Consider the following 21,985-nt stretch of genomic DNA (forward strand, 5'->3'; position numbering starts at 1 on the left):
ATAGAATTGTATTCATACCAGCCTGTTGAGGTGCAGTGAAAAGAATTTTTTTTTTTTTTTTTAAAGTGGGATTTTGCCCTTGTTACTCACATTACTTGTGATACAGGGCTACTGTTCTTGGGCTAGCATAAATCAGCATCTCTTCTGTCTCTCTTGACTTGAGTGATTGGATCACTTGAGAACCTATCTTGAAATTCTTACTCCATCTGAAAGCTTATTTTGCATAATCTATATATTTACAGCAAATCATTTGAAAACCACTTTAGAGCAGTTCTCAGTACGTGGCCTGGGATATTGCTTGTGGTGACAGGAATATACTGCTACAGTCACGGGCTGACAAGACAACCCTTGTTGTCTATGATGTTGCTTATAGCCCATTTTGTGCACAGTGTCACACGCTGGTCAGCAAGGATTGTGGGCCATTAATTTAGAGTATTTCAGTTTTGGGGGGTATTCTTTTGCACTCCTCAAACTTGAAAGCTAAGAATCAAAATAATCTGCAATTGGCACTTAAAATACAACCATCTTTGCTGGCTTCTCTGCAAGATTACAGTACTTGTAATCTAATTGAGATATTTTTAGAGCTAGAAGTATCATATCCAGCTGGGAACCAGGTTGTTTCCCCATTGTAAGACACCCAAAATCCTAGATAGCAATCCTTAAACATATTACATGAACAGTTCTGCATCTTGGCAATACTGTTGTTCACACCAGTTATTTCCTCTCCTTTTCAATCAAACACACAGACACAAGTGAGAAAAAGAGGGGAGCGATTGCTTTGACAAGTTGCTTAAAATAAATGGGAGATTTTGAAGGTGCTGAGAAATTTTGAATGACAGAGATAGACTAGAACCCTGTGGTCAGAGAAAAAGTGATACTGTCAAAAGTGCATAGCAAAGCATGAAACCGTTTGCAGAAGGAAAAGTATTGTATGACTTTGTACTCTATATCAATAGACAATGACGATACCCTGATCAGAGACTTGTTTGGGCACACAGAGCCTGGAATAGTGGTAAGGAAGCGTTACTGGTATAGACCCATTTAGACAGTGGTGCATTTATAGCTAGCAAAAATAATGAGTTCTGCAGATCATCCCAAGCATGGCTCAACAGAGCCTTTACACTTCCAAAAACCAGCGATATACATTAATTTTCCACTCATAATGCACCATGATATCCATATGTATTGAATTTGTTTGAGATACGTTCTATTCCTTTTTGCTGGAATAGCCAGACTGAGAGCAGGTTTCACTACACATGGCCCAGTGGTACTCTGGGCCCAGAATGAGTGTTCCCTGATTATTAGTGCATACGCTAGATCAGAGAACAAATGCTAGATATATTGGCATAGTTTGAATTCTTTGGGTGTACTATTCTAACATTCCCATGGAAATACGGTACTTTTCTGCCCCTGATTTTATGTTGATATGTAAATCAAAAATTCCTGTCAGTCCAGCACTGAATATTACCAGCCTCCAGCCTCAGGTTCTCGTTGATATCTATCTGGTTCATATTCAGACATAGTGAACATAACATTTCTGTGGTGTAATGGTAATTAATAGCAGAGACTCAAACAGCTCAGAAAGCAGGAGTGTCAGATGTAGTCCCAAGTTAGCACTTGCAGGTGAGTTTCACAGTGAAGGATTAAAGTGTTTTACCTCGAGACCTCCTGTTCTTATCATATGATTGCAGAAGAAAAAAAAAGTGCCTATTATAAATCTGAAGTAAAATGATTCACTGCACAGAGTATCCACCATCTTCCTTTCAGGGCTGTATTTCAAGAGGTTTGGCAGTGAAGCAGACTAGCTGTGTGAGAACAGAAACCTCCACTGGTGAACAGGGAGAGTGGCTCTCTAACATCAGCCATGGAACAGAAAGCTGAAAAATGGGGTGGGGGTGGGGTGTAATTTTAAACAAATGCTTAAACATTCTTTAACTTAGTTGTTTGGGTTTCAGGTTTTTTCTTTTGAATACACAAATGAGACATTTTACATTTATCACACACACAAAATCTTGTCTGTTTCATCTGGGAAAGTGTATTTTCTCCCTCTGTGTAATTCCAAGCGTTACAAATGGGAGAAGGTGGTGAAAATATGTCTCGGTGAATTCCCCGCAGCCCTCAAAACGATGTCCTTTTTTTTTTTTTCCCCCTGGAAGCAAAGACCAAGCAGATACTTACTTGATCTCAAAGGCACAATGGGGTGTTCTAAGGCATTGGCAGTGGGGGGAGAGGGGGGCACGATTTGTTCACCGCGCTGGAGATACTGCCAGCGTGTTTCGCTCGCAGGACAGTGCAGCGGAGGGCGGGGGAGCCGCTCCTCGCCGGCAGGACGCGACGCCGGGGCGGGGGGGGCTCCCCTGGCCCCGCTTCAGCGGCAGGTGGATGCTGCCGTGCTCGTCGCGGGGCTTCTCCGCTCTTTAGCGCTCCAGCCAAGGTAGCTGCCGGTCCGTGTTAAATGGCTGCCTGCTTTTCGGGGCTGCCGGCTGCTTTACGGGTTTGCTGTTTATTTTTTTAGCAGCCCTGCCGTCTCTCTGGGGCAGCGTCCCCCCTCTCTGCCCCGCCGCTCTCCCAGGTGAGGCTTCATCCCACCGCCTCCCGCTCTGCCCCCACCTCAGCCCTTCCTCCCTCGCCCTTCCCGGGGAGCCGCCGCCGCCCCTTCTCTCCGGGCAGCCGCCCCCTGACCCTGCACCCCTCCTGGCTGCTCCTGCTCCCGGGCCAGGGTGCGTCTGTGGGTGGGCTCGGCGCCGTGCACAGCCGGGGCACCCCCCGGCCCCGGCCGTGAGAGGCGGCTACCTCCGCTTTCGGCGAGGTACACTCGGCGGCAGGAGGCGGTGGCTCAGCCCGGGGGCGTCAGGGCAGGGCAGGGCAGGGCAGGGCAGGGAGCTCCGAAGCGCCTCAGCCGTGTGCGTGCGGGGCCGAGCTGTGCCGAGGAGCGAGCGGGCTCTCCAGCCCGCCTCGCTCTCTGTGCAACACCCTCACCCTTGTCCCTCCTCCCGCCCCCCCCCGGTTGTTTTTTTTTTCTTCTTTTTTTTTTTTTTTTCCTCCTCCACTCTCCTGCAGCGAGTTAAATATTTCTTTTGTTAATTGACGCCCCAAGTGTTCCCAATCCCTGCCCCTCGCAGCCCGGGCCGGCCGAGGACGTGTGCACGCCCAGATCCGCTCCGTGAAGCAGCACATATCCGCGGGACTGAGCGGGTATGTGCGTGAGGAGGAGGAGGTGGTGTAAAAGGAGCTACGAGCACAAAGCAGATTTGCCAGGAATAATTTAACTCCGGTGTTTGTTGTTTTTCGGGGTTTTGGTTTTTTCCTTCTCTCCTTTCTATCTTTTTTTTCTGCTCAGGATTTAAATGTCACTCAAAGCATCCCCAAATCAGCTTTCCGATCGTCTCCGGTTTCTTCTGAGGCATTAATTGGAACACGCTGCATTTCAAGGGCCTGGGTGTTTTACCCACGAAGGTAAGTGGGCTTATGAACCTGCACCGGGTCTGGATGGTCACTAAAAGCTTGACTGCCTTTCCGGGTGGTGTTTTTTCTCCCTTTTCCCCCCTCCCCCAGCCCCGTGGCCAGGCTTAGCTCTACCTGAGGAACTTGCATCCCTGGGTTAAACATCGGTCGCTATACGGAAAATGCGCCGGTGGGCCCGGCTGGGGGGGGGGAGCGGGGCCGCGGGGGCTCCGCGCCCGCCCCTCAAGCACTAGCTAATGACCCGTGGGAGCCGGCGGCGGCAGCCGGCGACCCCTCAATCCCCAGTGCCTCTGGCTCTGAACAGCGCCTGGCTGCACAGTAAGGAAGGAAATAGCCTAATCCCCTCTTACAAGAAACTATTCGTCATCATTTTTTTCCCTTTTTTTTTTGGTGGTTTCTTTTTCGTGAGAAATACTGTAGGCGCCCATCTCCCCTCCTCCTCCACCGCCCGCCCCCGTTGCAAGCGCCGGCTCCTTTGCCCGCACCTCGCCTCAGGCGGTTCCTTCCAGGGACCAAAAAGTTAAGCCGCCGCCTTTCCCCCCACCTGCCCCTGGCACCATACGTGTGCTGTGCATTCCCCTTTTTAACCTATTCCCCCTCTGTCGGATCTAAGTCCGTCCAGCCCCCGCCCCCCCCCCCCCCCCCTTTAAACTACGTTGCAAAGCCGCTGTACCCTGCAACTCCTAAAACTTCTCTCCTTGCTGTGATTTATATTCTACACTAACAAAAAGGACAACAAAAATATACTCGATCCTCCTGTGGATGACTTTTTTTTTTTTTTAAATAATGCATTTCCTTCTTCCCCTTTAATTTTTTTTTTTTTTTTTGCAAGGAAATTTGCTCCATCTCCAGCAGCAACCACTGCTCCTTTTGATGTTGTGGTACGCCGTGCGCATGCGCTTCACATTAGAATTACTGCACTGGCCAGAATAAGTTGGATCTCTTCTTCCCTTCACTGAAACCCTAAATCATATCAAAAGCTAAAGGGATGCTGAGAGTCCGGAAAAAGGGTTACTTTGGGATTTGGTCATTCCCTTTAATAATAGCCGTGGTGTGTGCACAGAGGTAAGTGATGAAGGTATCTCTTTTGCTTTACTTTGAATTGCACTGCATGCTGCTGCTGAGAGGAATGTACAGCTTGGATCTGAGAAATAAGAAATAATACAGTGTTATTTTTTTTTCTTTAGTGTCAATGACCCTAGTAATATGTCACTGGTAAAAGAGACCGTGGATAGGCTGCTGAAGGGCTATGATATTCGCTTGAGGCCAGATTTTGGAGGTAATTTGACTGCTTTTGAATAAGAGAGATTACTTATCCGGGCTGTGTACCTTTGGTGTGTGTGGTTTTTAAACGTGTTGTGGGTGCTGTTGCTTTGCGGGGGGGGGGTGTGGGGGGGGTGTTGCCATTTTCTCAAGCTAATCCAAAGTTAAGCCCATTGTTACTCAATTTTCTTAGCACAGGATGCTCTTAATGCAATCACTTAAATCCCTTGCATATTTGTAATCGGTCCCTCATTTTGTGTGCGTGCTGATACTTTATTAACCTGTAATTAAACCCTTGTTTAACTGGTTTTGTCGAGATGCAAATCTCTTAAGTTTATCCACCGCTTGTTCCTCTCAGCCTAATGTGCCTGTGATCACAGTTACTATTTTTGAGTACAAGATGTGCCGTTAACTGCTACAAAAAATGTCATTTAACCCCCTTCGTGCTCCTACTTCGAACCAGTTTATTTCGGACGTGTTCGCTGTGGGTGTCCCCTTGCCCCCCCCCGCCCGAGGGGGCTCACTGGCCGCCGTCCCCTGGGCTGCCCCTTCCGCCAAAGCGCAGGGCTGAGGGGTGGCGAGCCGGGTCGCGGCCGCGGAGGCCGGCGCCGGAGCCGCGCTTCCCGGCCTGGGGGCCGGGGGAGCCCCCACACCCCGGCTGGCCCGGAGCCGCTGCCCGCCCCGGTCTCGCCGGGTGCGCATCCGTCGGCGGAGCGCGGAGAGCCCCGCTGTTAGCACGTGTGTGCGTGTTACATAAAACACCGCTACAGCTGGCGGGGGGCGTGCAGGGGGAACCCGGTGCAAACGCACGTTCCCCGCGGATCGGTGGGAGCCTGCTTTTGCTTGCCTTTGGGAGGGCGGGGGAGGGAAGGTGTGGGGAACACTTTTTGCCCTCCTCCCGACTTTCTGGTTTTGTTTAAACGTCGTCTCATTTCTACGCTTAGTCGTGCTAACTCTGGTAAGAATGAGTTAAGTTCTTAGAGATCACATTGCGGACCATCTTGTTGGTTTGCAGGTCCCCCAGTGGCTGTTGGCATGAACATAGACATTGCCAGTATAGATATGGTCTCAGAAGTCAACATGGTGAGTATTTAGGGTTTGGGGCTGGTTGCTCTCTGAGGGGGTGGCTGTCGCTTCCCCCGCCCCTGCCAAGGCGGAGCGGTGCCCGCGGGCGTGCGGGGACCCGGCGCGGCCTCCTGCCCCGGAGCGCCGCCGGGGCGGAGCACACCGCCTCCTAGAGGGTCGGCTGGGGGGGAGGGGGCGGGAGGAGAGTCGTGTTTACCCCCCCAGCGATGGAGTCGGGGGAGGTGGGAGCCCCGGGGCGGCGGGAGCCCCGGGGCGGCAGCGCCGGCCGCAAGGCTGGTCCCTGCGGCAGCGCTCCCGAGGCGCTGCCCGCCCGCCCGCACGGCCGCGCCGCGCCGCCTTGCCGCGAGCAACGGCGCCCCCTGCCGGCCGCGCGCCCGCACGGCACCCCGCCGCCACCTGGCCGCGCTGCCGCTCCGCGGGGCGCCGCGCGGAGGGGGCCGCTCCCGCGCAGCCGGGCCGCGGGGCCGCGCCTCGCCCCGCCTGGGCGGGCGCGCAGCGTGCCTCTCGCCGGCTCCCCCTGCTCGGGTTCGTGCGGAAATGGAGTCGAGGTTTTAATGGCTAACCTGTTTTCATGCCTGCCTCGCTTTAATTTTTTGTTGTGATATTAAAAAAATAATTCGCTGTTTTGTCTTAGCAGTGCACTTTACATTAAAAAAAACCAAACGGTTTTTACTTCTGTGTGTATCCAAAGCTGACCAATTTTTTTTTGTAGCCTGACAGTATTTTGGATGGTCATGACTGAGTCAATGATTTTACAAGTTTAATTTTTCAAGATGTTTGTGTCTCTTATCTAAATAGTTTGAACTGACTATGCTCAAATGTTGAACTTGTTCATAGCGTAACAACTCAACACTTTCTATGTTTCGCTTTCATTACCTGGGAAACTAACGAAGTGTGGAGAAAACTGGAGAAGTCTCAGATTCATACTGTGGAAGAAGCTGTTTTGGTTTAGACTAAGCTTTTCTAACATTTACTTTTCTTATTTGGAAATGTTTGGGGCCAAGTATTGAAGTTTTTATCTTAACTTACATCTTACTTGGTTAAGGACACAGAATTTGGCCTAATACTCTGAGGGTTTTGTACAAGAAGGACAAAATAAAGACTGAAGTATGGTAGCAGCAACTGATACAAAATAAATGTGTTTTTGTGAAATATTTGTTACTAGTGATAGAAGTTTATTGTTTGAAGCAAACTTTCTATTATTCTTGAAGAAGTTGTAAGGAAACATCTTTCTAAATACAAATGTGATTTTAGGGATACTGCTGTAGCTGTAACGATACATTTGAAAATAATATTTTGGAAGTTATCCATTGTGTTACTATCCTTCTACTACTAAAATATTTTGTTTAATTCCTCAGTGGTATGTTTGGGTTCTCGGACATGTTGCACTGAATGAACTGGCAAACATTTGTTCTCAAACTGGATGCGTTGTGTAATGTACAGGAGTTTTTTCATAATGCAAAATATAGCTCTTGGCCTAATTTGAGGATGACATTACTGGTGGTTGTGCTGTGAGACTGGGAGGTCTTGGTGACAGAGAGCTTGATACTGCTCTTTTTCAAGATACCAGGAAAACTGAAAAATTTCACCTTGAGCAACATTACTTGTGAAATATTTTTAAGTGGCTAAAATGGCCTTCCAAATTTTGTTTCACTAAACTTGTAATTTAGTATTATGCGTTTAGGAGCTTTAAGTACAAAGAAAGAAAATTGCACTGTATTTTAAACCACTTGCTTTTAATGAAAAGAACTATAGGTAGGAGAGATATGGAGGTACAGAGTTATTTCTTCGACAGCCATGAGCAGTGTGGGAATTATGAGGGTTTTCTTGATGGAACTGCGATCTTACTAGGTCAGTGTTATATCCTCACATCTCTTCAAAACTGGAAGGTAGTGCCAAATGTCGTCTTTTCCTGTGAAAAGATTGTGAAGATTCTTGTGAATCATCTTTTCTTTGTTTCTTTCAATGATTTCTAGAAATTTGATCTCCAATTAAAGGTGATAACATCAGAATACTGTGATCTGACACTTACAGACTAACTATAAAACTGAGTATTATTTTTAGTATTCTGTACTTAGTTTATTGTGTTTCTATAATGAAATGTTTGACCTTTGTGAGAAAAGTCTTTTCAGACTGTCTGCAGAACTCTGGGGGCAAGGGGGAGAAATGTATAGGCGATTTTGTCCCACACATTTGCCTAAAGCATTTAAGCTTTGGGCTTAAGAAGCTAACTATTTCTAAAAACCAGGTATTCATTTTACATAATTTTTTTCACTTACGGTTTCAGGAGAGATTCCAAACCAAGATTATTTTCTTGATCTACTTAACTGCAAAATGTAACATGTAACAGTTCATTTTACGATGATCTGCGTAGCATAACAAGTACTAATATACCCTGATAGGCCTGAAATAAATGAGGAGACATGCAGGCAGACAACAGAATACTTAGTATACAAGGCCTTGACTTTTTCCTTGCAAAGGCACCAGAATTTGGGGTGGAAACCAGGAGGAATACCATTGAATGCTGTTATCTGATGTAAGGCCTTCTGAGATAATGAGACACACAGAAAGAATCTTTTGGATTTATGGACCTATTTTTCTTAGCCATGGGCTTGCTGTTGCTTTACCTGTAGTCATGGCAAACACCACTGACTTGAGGTAAAGGCAAATCATTGCCTGGGGTCATGTATTAACATTAATGCGATCAAACTTTTGCCTTGGGAGGAAGGCTAAATAATCATAGTTATTTAGCTTGAGATCATTTCTATTAATTCCAATGTTAACTTACTTTAAAATTGTCATCCTTACCTTTCTCTTCCAGTCTTGACACATTCCATCTACCACATACACTTGTGCCACTCTGCAGGCAGAAGGCTTGTCTCCAGTGTCATGAAGTAAATCGTAAAGTTTTTACTTTGAACAGAGAATTTAGAGTCGCTATTATAGAAAGTAAATGTGTGTTTAGGATGTTCAAGAATATTATTGTTGACTCTGAATTCTTAAAGAGGTGATAAATACTTCACATCATAACAAGCTCATAGTGTAACAGGCTTTACAGCTGCCTTCCAAATATTTCTTGTATGCAACAGAGTTGAAACTGTAAGCTGTTTAACCGTTTGTAGTCACAAACTTGAACTGGTATATATCTTAGTTTTCAAAAATGGTTTCTAAGTACTGGTACTTGTGAACATAATTCTTTCCAGCTCTGGGGAATGCACTGAATGCACATGAGAAAAGTGAGAGCTTCAGGCATATATGGTTGTTGACAAGTGTCATGACTACTTGGACTTTTTTTTTTTTTTTTTTGTATCTTGCAAAGAAAAAATATATGTGAGGTAATGATTTTATGCACTACAATAATGATTATGGTTAATTCCACTCAACTCTCTGGACCAGGCCCTGCAGTATTGTTGAGTGTATGCTTCATGCTAGTTATACTGTAGATTTTCTTAAGGTTTCTCTTATTCGGGGAACAATGGAAAAAGAACATGGAGAGGCATGAAAGCTACTAAAATGGTTTTCCTGGGCTAATGAATTTGACCTTGCGTAAGATTAGCTGTATTGCAGTGAGTTTAATGCAGTGTTCTCAAGATAGCTTCCAGGTGTTTCTTACTGTACTTGAATTTTCTTCTTAGCTTCCTTTTCCTTAATACTAACCACTCATTGTAAAAAATAATATCTTCAGAGAGCTTAATAGTTTATTTTTTCTTTTTTTCTTCCTTTTTTTTTTTTTTGTTTTAATAACCACTGCTAGCTGGGATGTCACATTTCCACATTTTCGTCTGCTTAGTTAGTTATTGGAGTAGACCTCTTGACAACACAGCAACTAAGACTGTTCTCCATTCTAATTTTCTCCCCTTTCCTCCCAACAGTTCCCTCGTAAACTGTTTTAAAAAATTGGTACAGGTTCATTGAGAAGTACAGAAATTAATTTTCTTCCTTAGACACCACTGAAGATTCTGCATAACATGTTGTGCATTTGATCTATCTAGATAAGACATGAGGATTTCTATGGATAATGTTAGTCGTGGTGCTTTTCAATGTCTTAGCTTATTCCCTATTAAATAGGTCAACATTTTCTTTCTTTCTTTCTCCCCGCCCCTCCCCCCGTACTATTCTGGGATTCTAGTACAGGATGTCTTGCAAAGAGAGAGAAAAGTTCTATGGATATATTTTTTTTTTTTTTACCCAGGAAAAATAATACACTTTTTTGAGGTAATGGGTTGTATATTTCATTAAAGATAACTATTCATATTGGGGGTCATTGGGGGTCTGCAGAGAGGAATCAGAACAGTTTGTTTAATTTAAAGTATTTGCTTGCTCGTCATTGTACAGATTTTGGCACGTGGACTCAGCATGTGTACATGGAGTTAAATAGATACAATAGATTGGTTTGTCTTAGTGGGAGCCATTAGGGTTGATTGAGTGCATAATCCTTCCATCAAGTGGGAGCTGGAGAAACAAAGAAGCTGTTATCATCTATCAGGGAAAGGTTTACTTATTAGTGTATGCCAAGTTTTACACAACAGAACCTAAAAACTTCAAAGCTCTAAAAAGAAAAATAAGCTTTTTTATATTATATTTCACTTCTATATTCGAGATATGCCAAAGTTGCATAAAATAGTAAGTATAATACTCATGGATCAGAATATTCTCAGTCTAAAAAAGCACAGGCACAGCTGTAATTTGCTGATAGACCTCTGAATTTCAGTTGCTTTTGATAATAGAGACCCACTACTGGTTTTCTTTAAATCTCTCATGTTTTCTTGAGGTATTTTCAATAGGGACATTAACAAAGCTCAAGAGACATAGGTTTAGATTATGAAAACAACGGGAGCTGTGTGGCTACCTCTCAAGTAGCAGTAATTGTCTTTATGTGTGAAAAGGGAAGAGATGGCTTGTGATATAAAAAGAAATGGGGGTTAAGTGGTAAGGAAATAGGGTGGAGCTGTTCCAAACCGGAAAAGTCAGGGAAAAAGTCCTGGTAAAGAAAAATGAAGAGAAAGAAAATTGTAAAACGGGGAAAAGTGTCCTACATACACTGGTACAGAAAGAGGTGAGGAAAATGGTTCCTGTCAGCAATATCTTCTTTTGTCGATCCATTCTAGTTGTACATGTTGCTGTACATGATCCATAGAGAGAAAAAGGAGAGGACAGGACTAAAAATGCATTGAAAATGAAATATGACAAATATTGGGAAGGTGTCGCTTCCCTAATCCTAAATAATTCCTGGTGCTGGAGCCTGTTGGTTTTATTATTTCCCCTGTGTCATAGATGCATATGCTTCTTCACACAAAATTGCATTTCTCAGCGGACAGTTTGAATTTGGCTCTCGCCAAATTATTGTGCTTGTACAGTACTGACTCATACTGAAGTGCCTACAGAGACTCCTGTGAATGCAGAGCAGGTGATGTATATCTTAGAAGTGAGAACTTTTTTTACTGAAAGCCCTGTTTCACCTGTTCCTTCAGTTATTGTCTGGGCTAACATCAAAAGACCTTTATTTTTGAACTGGAGTAAATGACATTAGTATGGATTTTCAGTTCTTGTTACCACACGTCTCTAATTCAGGTGTTTTCCTTTCTTAGCTTTAAGGTATGAAAAAATAAATAAGAGCTCCCATGTTCAAATGAAATGTTTATTCTTGGGGACCAAAGCAAATATTCTTATTGGTACGCTGCATGTGGATTGACGTTTTCATGTTGGTTTTGATAGAATATATGTAGCCACAGTATGAAGTGATTTCTCTAGAACATATGTGCAGAAACGTAGTGAGTTTGTAACTACTTTTATAAGCTAGTTCAGAAGCAACAATATATTATGTATAATTATATATATTATGTGTATCTATAGTATAAACATAGCTAGAAGCGTGACATAATTCTTGTTGTTTCTTTTTAAGGTCAATATAAATGGTTTCTTAACTGGATTGCACTTTCCAGTGCAATAGTGTGCTACAGTGTTGCAAAACTTTAATCGGTAGAAAATCTTTTTATTTCATTGGTGGTGGTGATTTTTCAAAGTGATCACTTGCTTCGGCAGACCAGGGGATGGTTGTCAGTAATTTAAAGAGATTGCCTTGAGGTGATTTGTATAACTGAATTAATAATTATTGCCTTCTTGTTTTTAGAAAGCCTTGACCTATAAATATTTAAGTAATTTGGCTCCTGCCATAGAAAAAAAGATATATTTATCTTTAATATGTTTTATATGGGCATGGTTTTGGTGCTAAAGCATGGGAATGAACATGAAGTGTACTTTGTTAGCTCCTACTATAGGCTGCTTTATTTCATAACTTCTCTATTGAAAATCACATAAAATCTTTATAGATGAGCCATGTAGTAGAATGAAAGATTTTTATGTTGTGCTGTACAAACTTGTTACAAGTTTAAGCGGTTCCAATGGTCGTATTTGTGCTTCTTAGTGACTCTAAAGTCTGTCAGTGCACCATGACTAAATCCTTATTATTCCTCCCTCCCTTTTTTTATCCTCATATCCCGTGCAGCCCTCTGCAAGGTTTATAGTAGAGCCTTTAGTGTTCAACCATGTTGAAGTACAGTCTTGTATAGTAATAATTCTTTTATTTTTCTAGAAGTAATTCAGATTCCTTATAGGCTTTTAGTGGTTAATGCTGTAGGTCTCTGCAAGTGCTTGTATGAATTAGGTAAGCAAGACTTAATCCTCCCATTTCAATGGAGGGTGCTCACCCATGAGGTAATTTTTTAAATGCCTCTTTTAAGTAATGGAAGATAGCATCTTGTTTGGTTTTGGAGTTAAAAACTTTAGAAATAGTCCAATGTCTTGAGTTATTAATACTGAAAAATTGCCTACTATGATGCAATCTGTAATTTAAAAATGAACGTGCATAATTACATTAAAATTGTAGGCATACTGTGGGTTGACAGATAAACAGGACAGAAGCAGCCTTTGTGTTTTATTGTAATTACTTTTACTATGCTTCTACAGGGATTCCCACCCTGCTCACATTTCTTGACAGCAATGCTATGTACAACGGACGTATAGTGGCTAGTATAACACAAGCCTGGTAGGAATGGTGATATAGTGGGCACATTTACAGTTATAGTCTTACCTGTCTGAAGGCCAGGCTGTGAAGTAGCAATGCTCTCACTTTATAGGTTTTGCCTACGAAGATCTTTGAGTGCAAATTGTCTGGCTAGGTATTTTCAAATTAGGTAATCAATGCAAAGGTTCTCCCAGACTTGGAATCACATCTACTGCACGTGTCCTTTTTGTATAAGTTTTGCAAATCAGTATGTAATATTTCCCAATCAAAATTAAAATTTCTGTTCTAAATACGAAAAGACATTTAACATTCAGGAGGTTGATATGTATGCAACTGAATATAGAATTTGTGGATCATATTTAATATAGGTTATCACAGGCCAGATAAAGCATTTAGAGTGTGAGCTCTTCCCATGTCCCCAGACTTAAAGAACAAGGGGACTGTGCTATTTCTGTCTATCTTGAGCTGCTTCTTGCATATCTCCATCAAGCTTAAATCCTATTAATTTTTATTCTGTAAATACTGACAGAGGGATTAATTTGTTAATTTTCAAGTAATAAGAATTTAACTACATGGGGAAAAAAAGCAACCCTTCTGAGAGATGCATTTTGCATTTCAAGTGTGTGCTGTTGGAGTAGATACAGCAGTTCAGAGTATTTCCACTGATTTTCCTATAGACAAACCACTGATTCATTGTGATTGTGCTGAAAGACAAATTCAGCTCTATAAATTTTGAACAAGTAGGAGAAAAAAATTACAGGAAGTTTGGCCTTGGACAGGGGTAGTGTATTAAATTACCCTAATGAATGCATATTAAAAAAATCCAGCCACTTGAAGTGGAAAGTCCTTGTTCCAGTGCCTGCTCTCTGGACTATTTCTTCCTTCTTTTCTTCTTTAATGAACAGTCATTTCCATTAACTAAACAACTCTCTGAAAATGGATTAAAACCCAGAATTTTCCTTCACATTTGAGTGTTCTCATTGCTGCTCTTGAATGTCTCCTTCCTGTGGTCGTGACTTTTGAATTCTTTGCTGCATAGTAGCCTGGGTGCAGTGGACCTCTATTCTAGATAGCTTAGTAGCCTATGGTGGTTGTGAGTGGAAGTATTTGGATTGGAGAGGACCAGGAACAGACGTCTTCCATGTAATGAATTAACCTATGAAAGGCTGCCAACGCATCCTTTACCTTCTCCTCTGTTACTGGAAATGTTTTTGAATTACAGGAGCTGTCACTTGCTATTATGTTAGGCATGACTTAAGCATACTAGCTTTATCTAATTTTTCATGAGACTTAAATATTGTAAACCTGTCTGAATGGGCTTAGGTAGGAAGAACATGCCTGCTCACCTGGAACAGCTTTATCCTGAATAGAAGTGCAGTACAGATCTTCGGGAACTGGGAAACTAAATAGTCAAAACGGCAGAAACTTGTGAATGTAACCTTTTCCAGAGGTGAGTCATCACAGACTATTTTCTTGAAAAGTTGTTTTGGATTGACATAGGGCAAAGGGCCCTAATGTGCAAAATGCCCTAAATGCTTTTATTAGATACGACCCTTGGAGAAAAATGGGCAGAAAGTACAGAGTTAGGTAAAGGTCACGCTAACCCAATTTGAGATGAGAAGAAGGTTTTCCAGAAAAGTTTGTTGGTTTTCATGTATTTGGGATGTCTGAGAACTCTGTGACTCTTGTGTTTTAGATTTTCAGAAGTGTTTCTCATTCAACTTCTTCTATTGGCTACTTCACAGCCATACGCAGAAGTTCCTATTGCTTTCAAGGAACAGAAGGCATTTTTTTCTCAGTGAGAACTACCTATTAAAACATGTAATAATTAAGTATCTATATAAGATACTGAAGCCTTTTGAAAAACTGTTCACTGCCGTGGATGCAGAACCCTTTGAAAATCTGGTCCTAATTTTTATTGTAGATTAATTTTTTTTTTTTAATGGAAGCTTCAATTGTTTTTTAATACTTGGAACAGAGGTCCTTTCTGCTCAACTGTGTAAAATTAGTGCTCAAACTTATTTGTTCTCTGTATAGGCTTTTAAAAAGGTATTTTGTAAAAAAAAAATATGCACATACTTTATTGCATCCATTTAACGAAAGTAGTGAAATATTGTTAATTCCTTATGGTCCATAAGGGTAAATATGTGTTGTCATTCGCATAACAGTTATTACTCAATAGTCCAGAAGTTGTTATTGTCCATTGTGTAATCCATATTTGTTTCTTTTATAAAGTGTATTTTTGAGTTAATAGACCCTGCAGCTCCAAAGGAGTTGTAGAGCGTTGTGGAAATTTTTTTTTCTCTTTCAAGGACTGCTGACCCAATAGGCTCTGTTGGCTCCCTCAGGGGTGTCAGACTTACAATGTTAATCCATGTTTGACAAGATGTGCACTAAAGGAGTCATAAAATTTAAGTAAAAAAGAATTAGTTTGAAGGTCCAGTAGACTGAGTTTTCAAAATTAAATAATATAGGAGTGTAACTCTTTTATTATTCCTTATTATGAAATGATTTATTCTTTTAGATAACATACAGGGAAGAAGGAAATAGGATTAAACAAATGTGCTCGTCATAGTTACAAATGAAAAGCAGCATTTCGCAACTAATTGCATCATTGTTTCACTAATCAGATGTGACCAAAGCTGCCTTTTAATCAGTCTAAAATCTTCCTAAAATTTATGTAAACACTCAATCCATTTTACTGCCCCATTGCTCTTTTTCACTGACGTTTTGCGATGCGAGATGCTTTTAGGAATTCCATCCCTAATAGAATTAGAGATGTAGTGTTCATATCTTGTAGCATATGACACCTTAGGTTGCTCAGGATAAAATGCATTAACAACCTAACCATAGAAAAATTACTTGCAAAATTACTTTTTTAATTTTGAAAGAAGCCTTTTCAAAGGTGTAGGAACATTTACTGAGTTAAGCATAGCTGAGACCTTTCATATCAAGTTTCAGTCAAATATATTGTTATAGCTGATGTATAAGTCCCCCAAAAATAGTTTTGTAATGGAAATGCCAGGAGACTCCTAACTGTAATCATTCTTGTTAGTGTAAATGCCTAGAAATGAATACAGTTTTCATTAATCTACTATTATGTGACACAAGTGACCACTTACAGAGAAATCCATAATAATTCCAGTTAACTGGCTGCATTCAAAAATGCAGTTGAAAGTACCTACCTCTGTGCATAGGCTTTTTAGAATGCTTTTGTGAGCTCAAGACTTGTTTTGAAGTCTTAAAATGTATAAATCTGATGCTGGTTTTTCCACTGAGGCCATTTCTGCCCTGTTTTCACAGAAGATCTGTGGGTACTTAAATGACTTGAAATGCAATACAAGATGGCTCCTATAATGTCTCAGACATTAAGTGTGAATGGGGACAGGGTAGTAGTCTCCAAAATTGTTGCTGTGCAATAGGTGCTATAATAGTTGCTGTGCAATAGGTGCTCTTTTGATGTGAATGGATGTACTTGGTAGTTTTTATTGGCCAGAAAGTCATAAGACCTTGCTGGCAGTTTTGAATTAAGGATATTTAAAAGCTGACGAGTCCAATCATAGGAAGACTGTACTTTTTTACTCTTAGTCTTGAGTCTGTACCGTAACCAAATGCATTGGTGAGGCAGCATTAGGAGGCTCATGTCGTTCCTACCAGGGCCAAACTTTGCCTGTTGATAAATGGAAGACGTCAGTTTACATCAATATCTTTCTGGCATCCTTTTTTACTTTGATTTAAATGAATAAAAATGAACCTTTTTGTTCTGAATCATAAAATCATCTCGGGTAAGGTGGATGGTAATGCAAGGTCTTAAGTGTAGAATTAAATTTTGATTAACTTTTTAATTGAATTGACTTTTTGAGAACACAGTGATGTATGAACTTCTGATACGGCATTTGACATCTTAGAGATAGGCATCTATGCCACAATAATATGCTGACTAGATAACAGTTTTGTTAAAGCATGAAGGCAGCAATTATTTAGTAAAGATTCAGAATGAGAGATTTCAATCAAAATTGCTGCTCTTGTGTACGAAAAGGTTTTGGTTTAATCAGTTTTATGGGGAAACAATTGCTTTTGTAAGGAAGTATTTTACATTTTATGTAACTTAAATTCTTTAGAGTTAAACTTTTTGAAAACTAAGAATGTGCATATGTGTTTTCTCATTAAGTAATTCATACCAAAGAACATTTTCAAATGGAGCATGTAGTACTCATGGCAGGTAAAACTATTGTTCATTTTTCTTTTGTAATTTTAAATAGTTTGCATTTATTCCTTTCAGTATCCATTAGCAAATTATATTGGAAAAAGCATAATTTTTTTTAAACTGGATATTGTATCATTATAGTTAAATAATATATTGACTGCAATATATACAACCCTTTTATCTTTGTAGGTGTTAGGAACCAAAGTATTATTTAGCTGGAGAGATTAATATTTCTACTTTTCTCAGGTTCTGTCTAATAAGATACCACAGCTCTTGGGGTTTGGGGTTTTGGTGGGGTTTTTTTGTTTTTGTTTTTTTTTTTTCCTTTTCTGTCCATACTCTGCTGTGCCTTTCTTGATGAATGACACAACCACCTTTCTTACATCACCATCTTAGAAGTGAATCACTGCATCCTTGTGCCTGTCTGTAACTCAGTAGTAAAATTGCCATTTGGCTTTGGAAAATTGTTTCTCAGAGTTCTGTGCTTGAAGAGCATTTGCTGTCAAAGGAAACAAGTTTGGCTGGTGTGGAGCCTGTTTCTACCTCTGCCACTTTGAAATTTACTATTCAGAACTGCAGGATGTAATATGAGAAGTAATGTGTTGAAACCACAGAATCAAGATTCAGGTCAAATATTAGTCAAAACTTTTAGTAGTACAAATACTGGAGAGCTGAAATTGGTGATTTATGTTACTTTTAAAGAACCGTTATGATTTCGTTGGAAAGGTTATAGGTCTAGTTGATCCTACCTTGGGAGAAAAGGAAGGAGCGAGAAACGCACAGCAGGAGTTCTACATCATAAATACATGACTTCATTACAGTTAGCATTCTAAACAAAGATTTTTGTTTGTTTGCTTTGAATGATATCTTAAATGGGAAGGAACTGTGTTTGGGTAGCCTTAATTATGAAATAAAGGCATGAGCCAATATCTGCATTTCATTAGGTAATGGGGAACTGAATATTAAATAGATTTTTATAGATTAATACTATTAGTGCACTGTTAATACATAAATTAATGCTGTTTCATAGCTCAGATGATAAATGACAGACTGCTTACTCAAGCTTGAAATCAGGCTGTTTTCCACAAATTGAAAAATAATTCTGTATATCTGATGGGCAAATCAGGAAAATAATGTTGTAACATATCAACAGAATAGCCAAATTGAATTATTTTTGTATAACTCAGATTTTTACCTTAAATTTTGATTTTTGCCTCTGTCGTGGTTTCACCCCAGCCAGCAACTAAGCACCACACAGCCTCTCACTCACTCCCCCCCCGATGGGATGGGGGAGAGAATCAGAAGAGTAAAAGTGAGAAAACTCGTGGGTTGAGATAAAGACAGTTTAACAGGTCAAGCAAAAGCCCAGCGCGCAAGCGAAGCAAAGCAAGGAATCCATTCAGCACTTCCCATCGGCAGGCAGGTGTTCAGCCATCTCCAGGAAAGCAGGGCTCCATCATGCATAACGGTTACTTGGGAAGACAAAACGCCATCACTCCGAACGTCCCCCCCTTCCTTCTTCTTCCCCCAGCTTTGTATGCTGAGCATGACGTCCTATGGTCTGGAATATCCCTTTGGTCAGTTGGGGTCAGCTGTCCCGGCTGTGTCCCCTCCAACTTCTTGTGCCCCCCCAGCCTCCTCGCTGGTGGGGTGGGGTGAGAAGCAGAAAAGGCCTTGACTCTGTGTAAGCGCTGCTCAGCAATAACGAAAACATCCCTGCATTATCAATGCTGTTTGCAACACAAATCCAAAACGTAGCCCCTTACTAGCTACTGTGAAGAAAATAAACTCTATCCCAGCCAAAACCAGCACAGTCTCAAAATCTTTCTGCCTCAAAAATGTATCCCTTAACCTTTCCTTGCCTTTTTTATTATCTTTAAGATAAGGACAACTACAGTTGAGCTTCAGTAACGATAGCCACTTAGGAAAAAAAAAAAAAAAAACCAAAACAAACAAACCAGACATTCTACTCTGTGTAGGCATATAGCAAGATCACATTTCTTCAATCGCTGGTTTTTATTTCCTTAGGCCTAGTTAGAGAGCAGGTGACAAGGAGGAAAGCTTGGTTTGAGAAGGTAGAAAGGCAAAATCTTGAACAAGGGGACCTGAGAGGAATAAGTGCATATGGAAGCAGGTCTGGTCCTATAGTATTGCAGCATGGAGTTTTACACTAGTTTATGAAAACAAACTTTGTTTTACATTTCTGATAGTTGTGATATTCAGGTATGCGAGCTGTATGAAAGCAATAAGAGCAAAAGTAATTCCAGCAGTTAAGTGGCAGTATTTAAATGTATTAACTTAGTTATGGTGGTTCATATAGTCATACAGTAATGTATCATAAATTATTTTGCACAGCTTAAATAGTTTTTGCATTCATGAACCCAGAAAGACTCCAGTCTTTAAGTTTTTATGTGCTGCATCGTCAAGGTAAGGGTGTTTAGCTGCGTTTCTGTGTGATTGTATTAGATTGCCAGATATGGCCTAGGAGTCATTTTTTTGACAATAGAGAGCCTATACTGTGGCCTGAAATCAGAGAGAGAGTATTTTTGCTCCTAAAAGTGATTCTTCTCTTTTCTTTCAGGTTATAGTTTAACTGATTTTATTTATTTATTTCTTAAACTATTGAGGGATGAATGTTGTTTCAGTCTAGTACCTTTACGAGGCACTGTGGTCAGTACATTAGGGAAGACCACATAAATTTAACAATTTGCATATGCTATTAATGTGTAAACTATACCTTACAATTTCAGCCTTACTTTTAGTATGTATTTGAGACCTCTAGCACATCTATTTCCAGCATATGTCTGTGCTACAGTTAAATGATTCTGGTGCTTATTGGGCAGATATCACGAATATGGTGGTTGCATTGTTAAATGCCTACTGATTTTACCAATCATCATCTGCAAGAATACTCTTTTCCAAGAAACTTTGTGAAATACACGTGCTGTGGTTATTTGGAAGCACCATTTCATGGCTCCTTAGTTTTATGAAATAATAAAGTGGCTTTAAACCTGAGTGGTTCTAGTGGGAGTGTCCCATGGGTTGAATTCACTGAGATCAGAAATGTAAGGGTGGCTTTGTTTTTGTTGGAGTTAATATTTATATTGTATATGTTTTTTCTGGGGGAAAGAGGCTTCCTGCCTCGAAATGTATGGTTTTTATGTTGACTAGTATTTGTGGCTGGAGTTTCTGGGATCAATCATTATTCCTTTTGCAGACATGCTGACGTGGAGTTCTTGCTGATTTGTTGTTGGTTGTTATTTGTGGTGGTTTGTTTTCTCTTTGGTTTCGTGGTTTTTTTGCTTTTGTTTTGTTTTTTTTTAATGCTGGTGTCAGTGTAAGCAATTGTCTAAGGTATGTTCCATGGCTAGCATTGAGTGTGGCGAGACTAATACTGGGGGGAGGTGTGTGTGTAAATTTTTTTTCTTTAATCAATTTAAAGAGAGGGGCAATCTGTATGGTGAAGCTGTGTTTGTGGAATTGGCAATTCAGTTTGCATGAATGACACTGGGTCTTGTCAGCTATTGAGGACAGAAGGGCTTCTTTGCTACTGTTGCAGTTAATTACAGTCTATAAGTGGTGGCTCGCACAGTGGTATGTTGAAGGCAGTGTTGTTTCTGGAATCTTCTTATATCTCATCTACTTATGTTTCAAGAGAATGTTCATTTAGACTGTCTTCTGAGTTGCTACTGATCTTCAGGTTTTTGATGCAATATATATGTATTTTATTAGGGCCACCCATTTCTAGATTCTTGAGTTACTCGTGTATTCTTCAATAATAAATTGAGAATATATTCTTTATGGAGTCTTTAAATATATTTATGAAACTTTTATTTCAGAACAGGAAGTTAGAACATAGTGTATGTGAGACCTTATGTTGATATCTTGAGTGGAAATGAATAGAGTTACTCAGCATCCAGACAAATTTTTGATAGATACTGGAATCTGATACCTCATTTGCAAATATGTACATGCACAGTGTTCCAAAAAGCTTGAAATATTATATAAACAATGACTATTTATTATGAGATCCTCCATTTTGATATATTTAGATACTAAACCTTAGCATATAGGAACATACAGTAAGTGATAAAATGAGAGAGTGTCCAAAGTAACCATGGAAGATACTTCAGCCTACATGCTATGGCTTTGGAAGCCCATGTTCTAAGTTTGTTTAGGATCACTTGTATTTGGTAAGCATAACACAACATCAGTTCTACCAACAGAACAGAATCCTAGGTGAAGTCATCAGACATTTACAAGATGCACTCTGGTAAAATCTGAGATTGTAGAGAGAATGAGGTATGATCATTGTGAATTAAAAGCAGGCAACTTTTCAGACTTGTGAAAGAAAGTAAATTATATGAACCAGTTTAACCCACAAATAAATACAAATTGTAATCACAAACCTCGGAAGTCTTTGTTAGTGTCAATTGATTCAGATGTGCCTAAGATACCTTTAAAATGCAAGGCTAACTTTAGTTTTTAAATGTTTTGTCCTGCTTGGGGGAGAAGTAAATTACTCAAATTGGCTTGCAAAGAGAGGTGGTTGGTCTGTCTGTTTAATTTTTGAAGAAACACAATACCATAGAAAAAAGCATTAAAACGTGGAGGAAAAAATGTTCTGTAAAAGATGATTGACTTGCATGAAGTCATTGACAAAGAAGCATGGAAAAAGATTCCAATGCATGTGAAAAACAGGCAGAAGTTTTAAACTACTATTAAGAATATTGTGGAAGGTGAAGGATCTTTAAGGCTCACTGAAATCTTTTGATGACTTGTTTATAAATGTTTTATTAAAGGTATAACAGAAATTAGTGTTTTGGGGCATTTTTTTTTTCACTCAATACATCATGGAAGCATAATAAAGGGAAGTGGACAAAAAATTCTGGGGCATCACACTTGTGTGGTTTCCATCAAGCAGCCCTTCTGTCCTATGG

The 21,985-nt window shown here is 40.6% G+C and overlaps 1 protein-coding gene across 1 annotated transcript in view; it reads left to right on the plus strand.

Moving 5' to 3' along the window:
- Nucleotides 1-3,291: 3,291 nt before the first annotated feature.
- The window catches only part of GABRB2 (gamma-aminobutyric acid type A receptor subunit beta2), a 179,046-nt gene continuing 160,352 nt past the window's right edge, over nucleotides 3,292-21,985 (plus strand). Inside the window, exons 1-4 of the mRNA XM_050905196.1 lie at nucleotides 3,292-3,456; nucleotides 4,298-4,530; nucleotides 4,653-4,744; nucleotides 5,744-5,811. Coding sequence (XP_050761153.1) covers nucleotides 4,454-4,530; nucleotides 4,653-4,744; nucleotides 5,744-5,811 — 237 coding nt within the window. The 5' untranslated portion in view covers nucleotides 3,292-3,456; nucleotides 4,298-4,453. The remainder of the gene's footprint in view (nucleotides 3,457-4,297; nucleotides 4,531-4,652; nucleotides 4,745-5,743; nucleotides 5,812-21,985) is intronic.

Source organism: Gymnogyps californianus, chromosome 14 (assembly GCF_018139145.2).
Source record: "Gymnogyps californianus isolate 813 chromosome 14, ASM1813914v2, whole genome shotgun sequence".
NCBI lineage: Eukaryota > Metazoa > Chordata > Aves > Accipitriformes > Cathartidae > Gymnogyps > Gymnogyps californianus.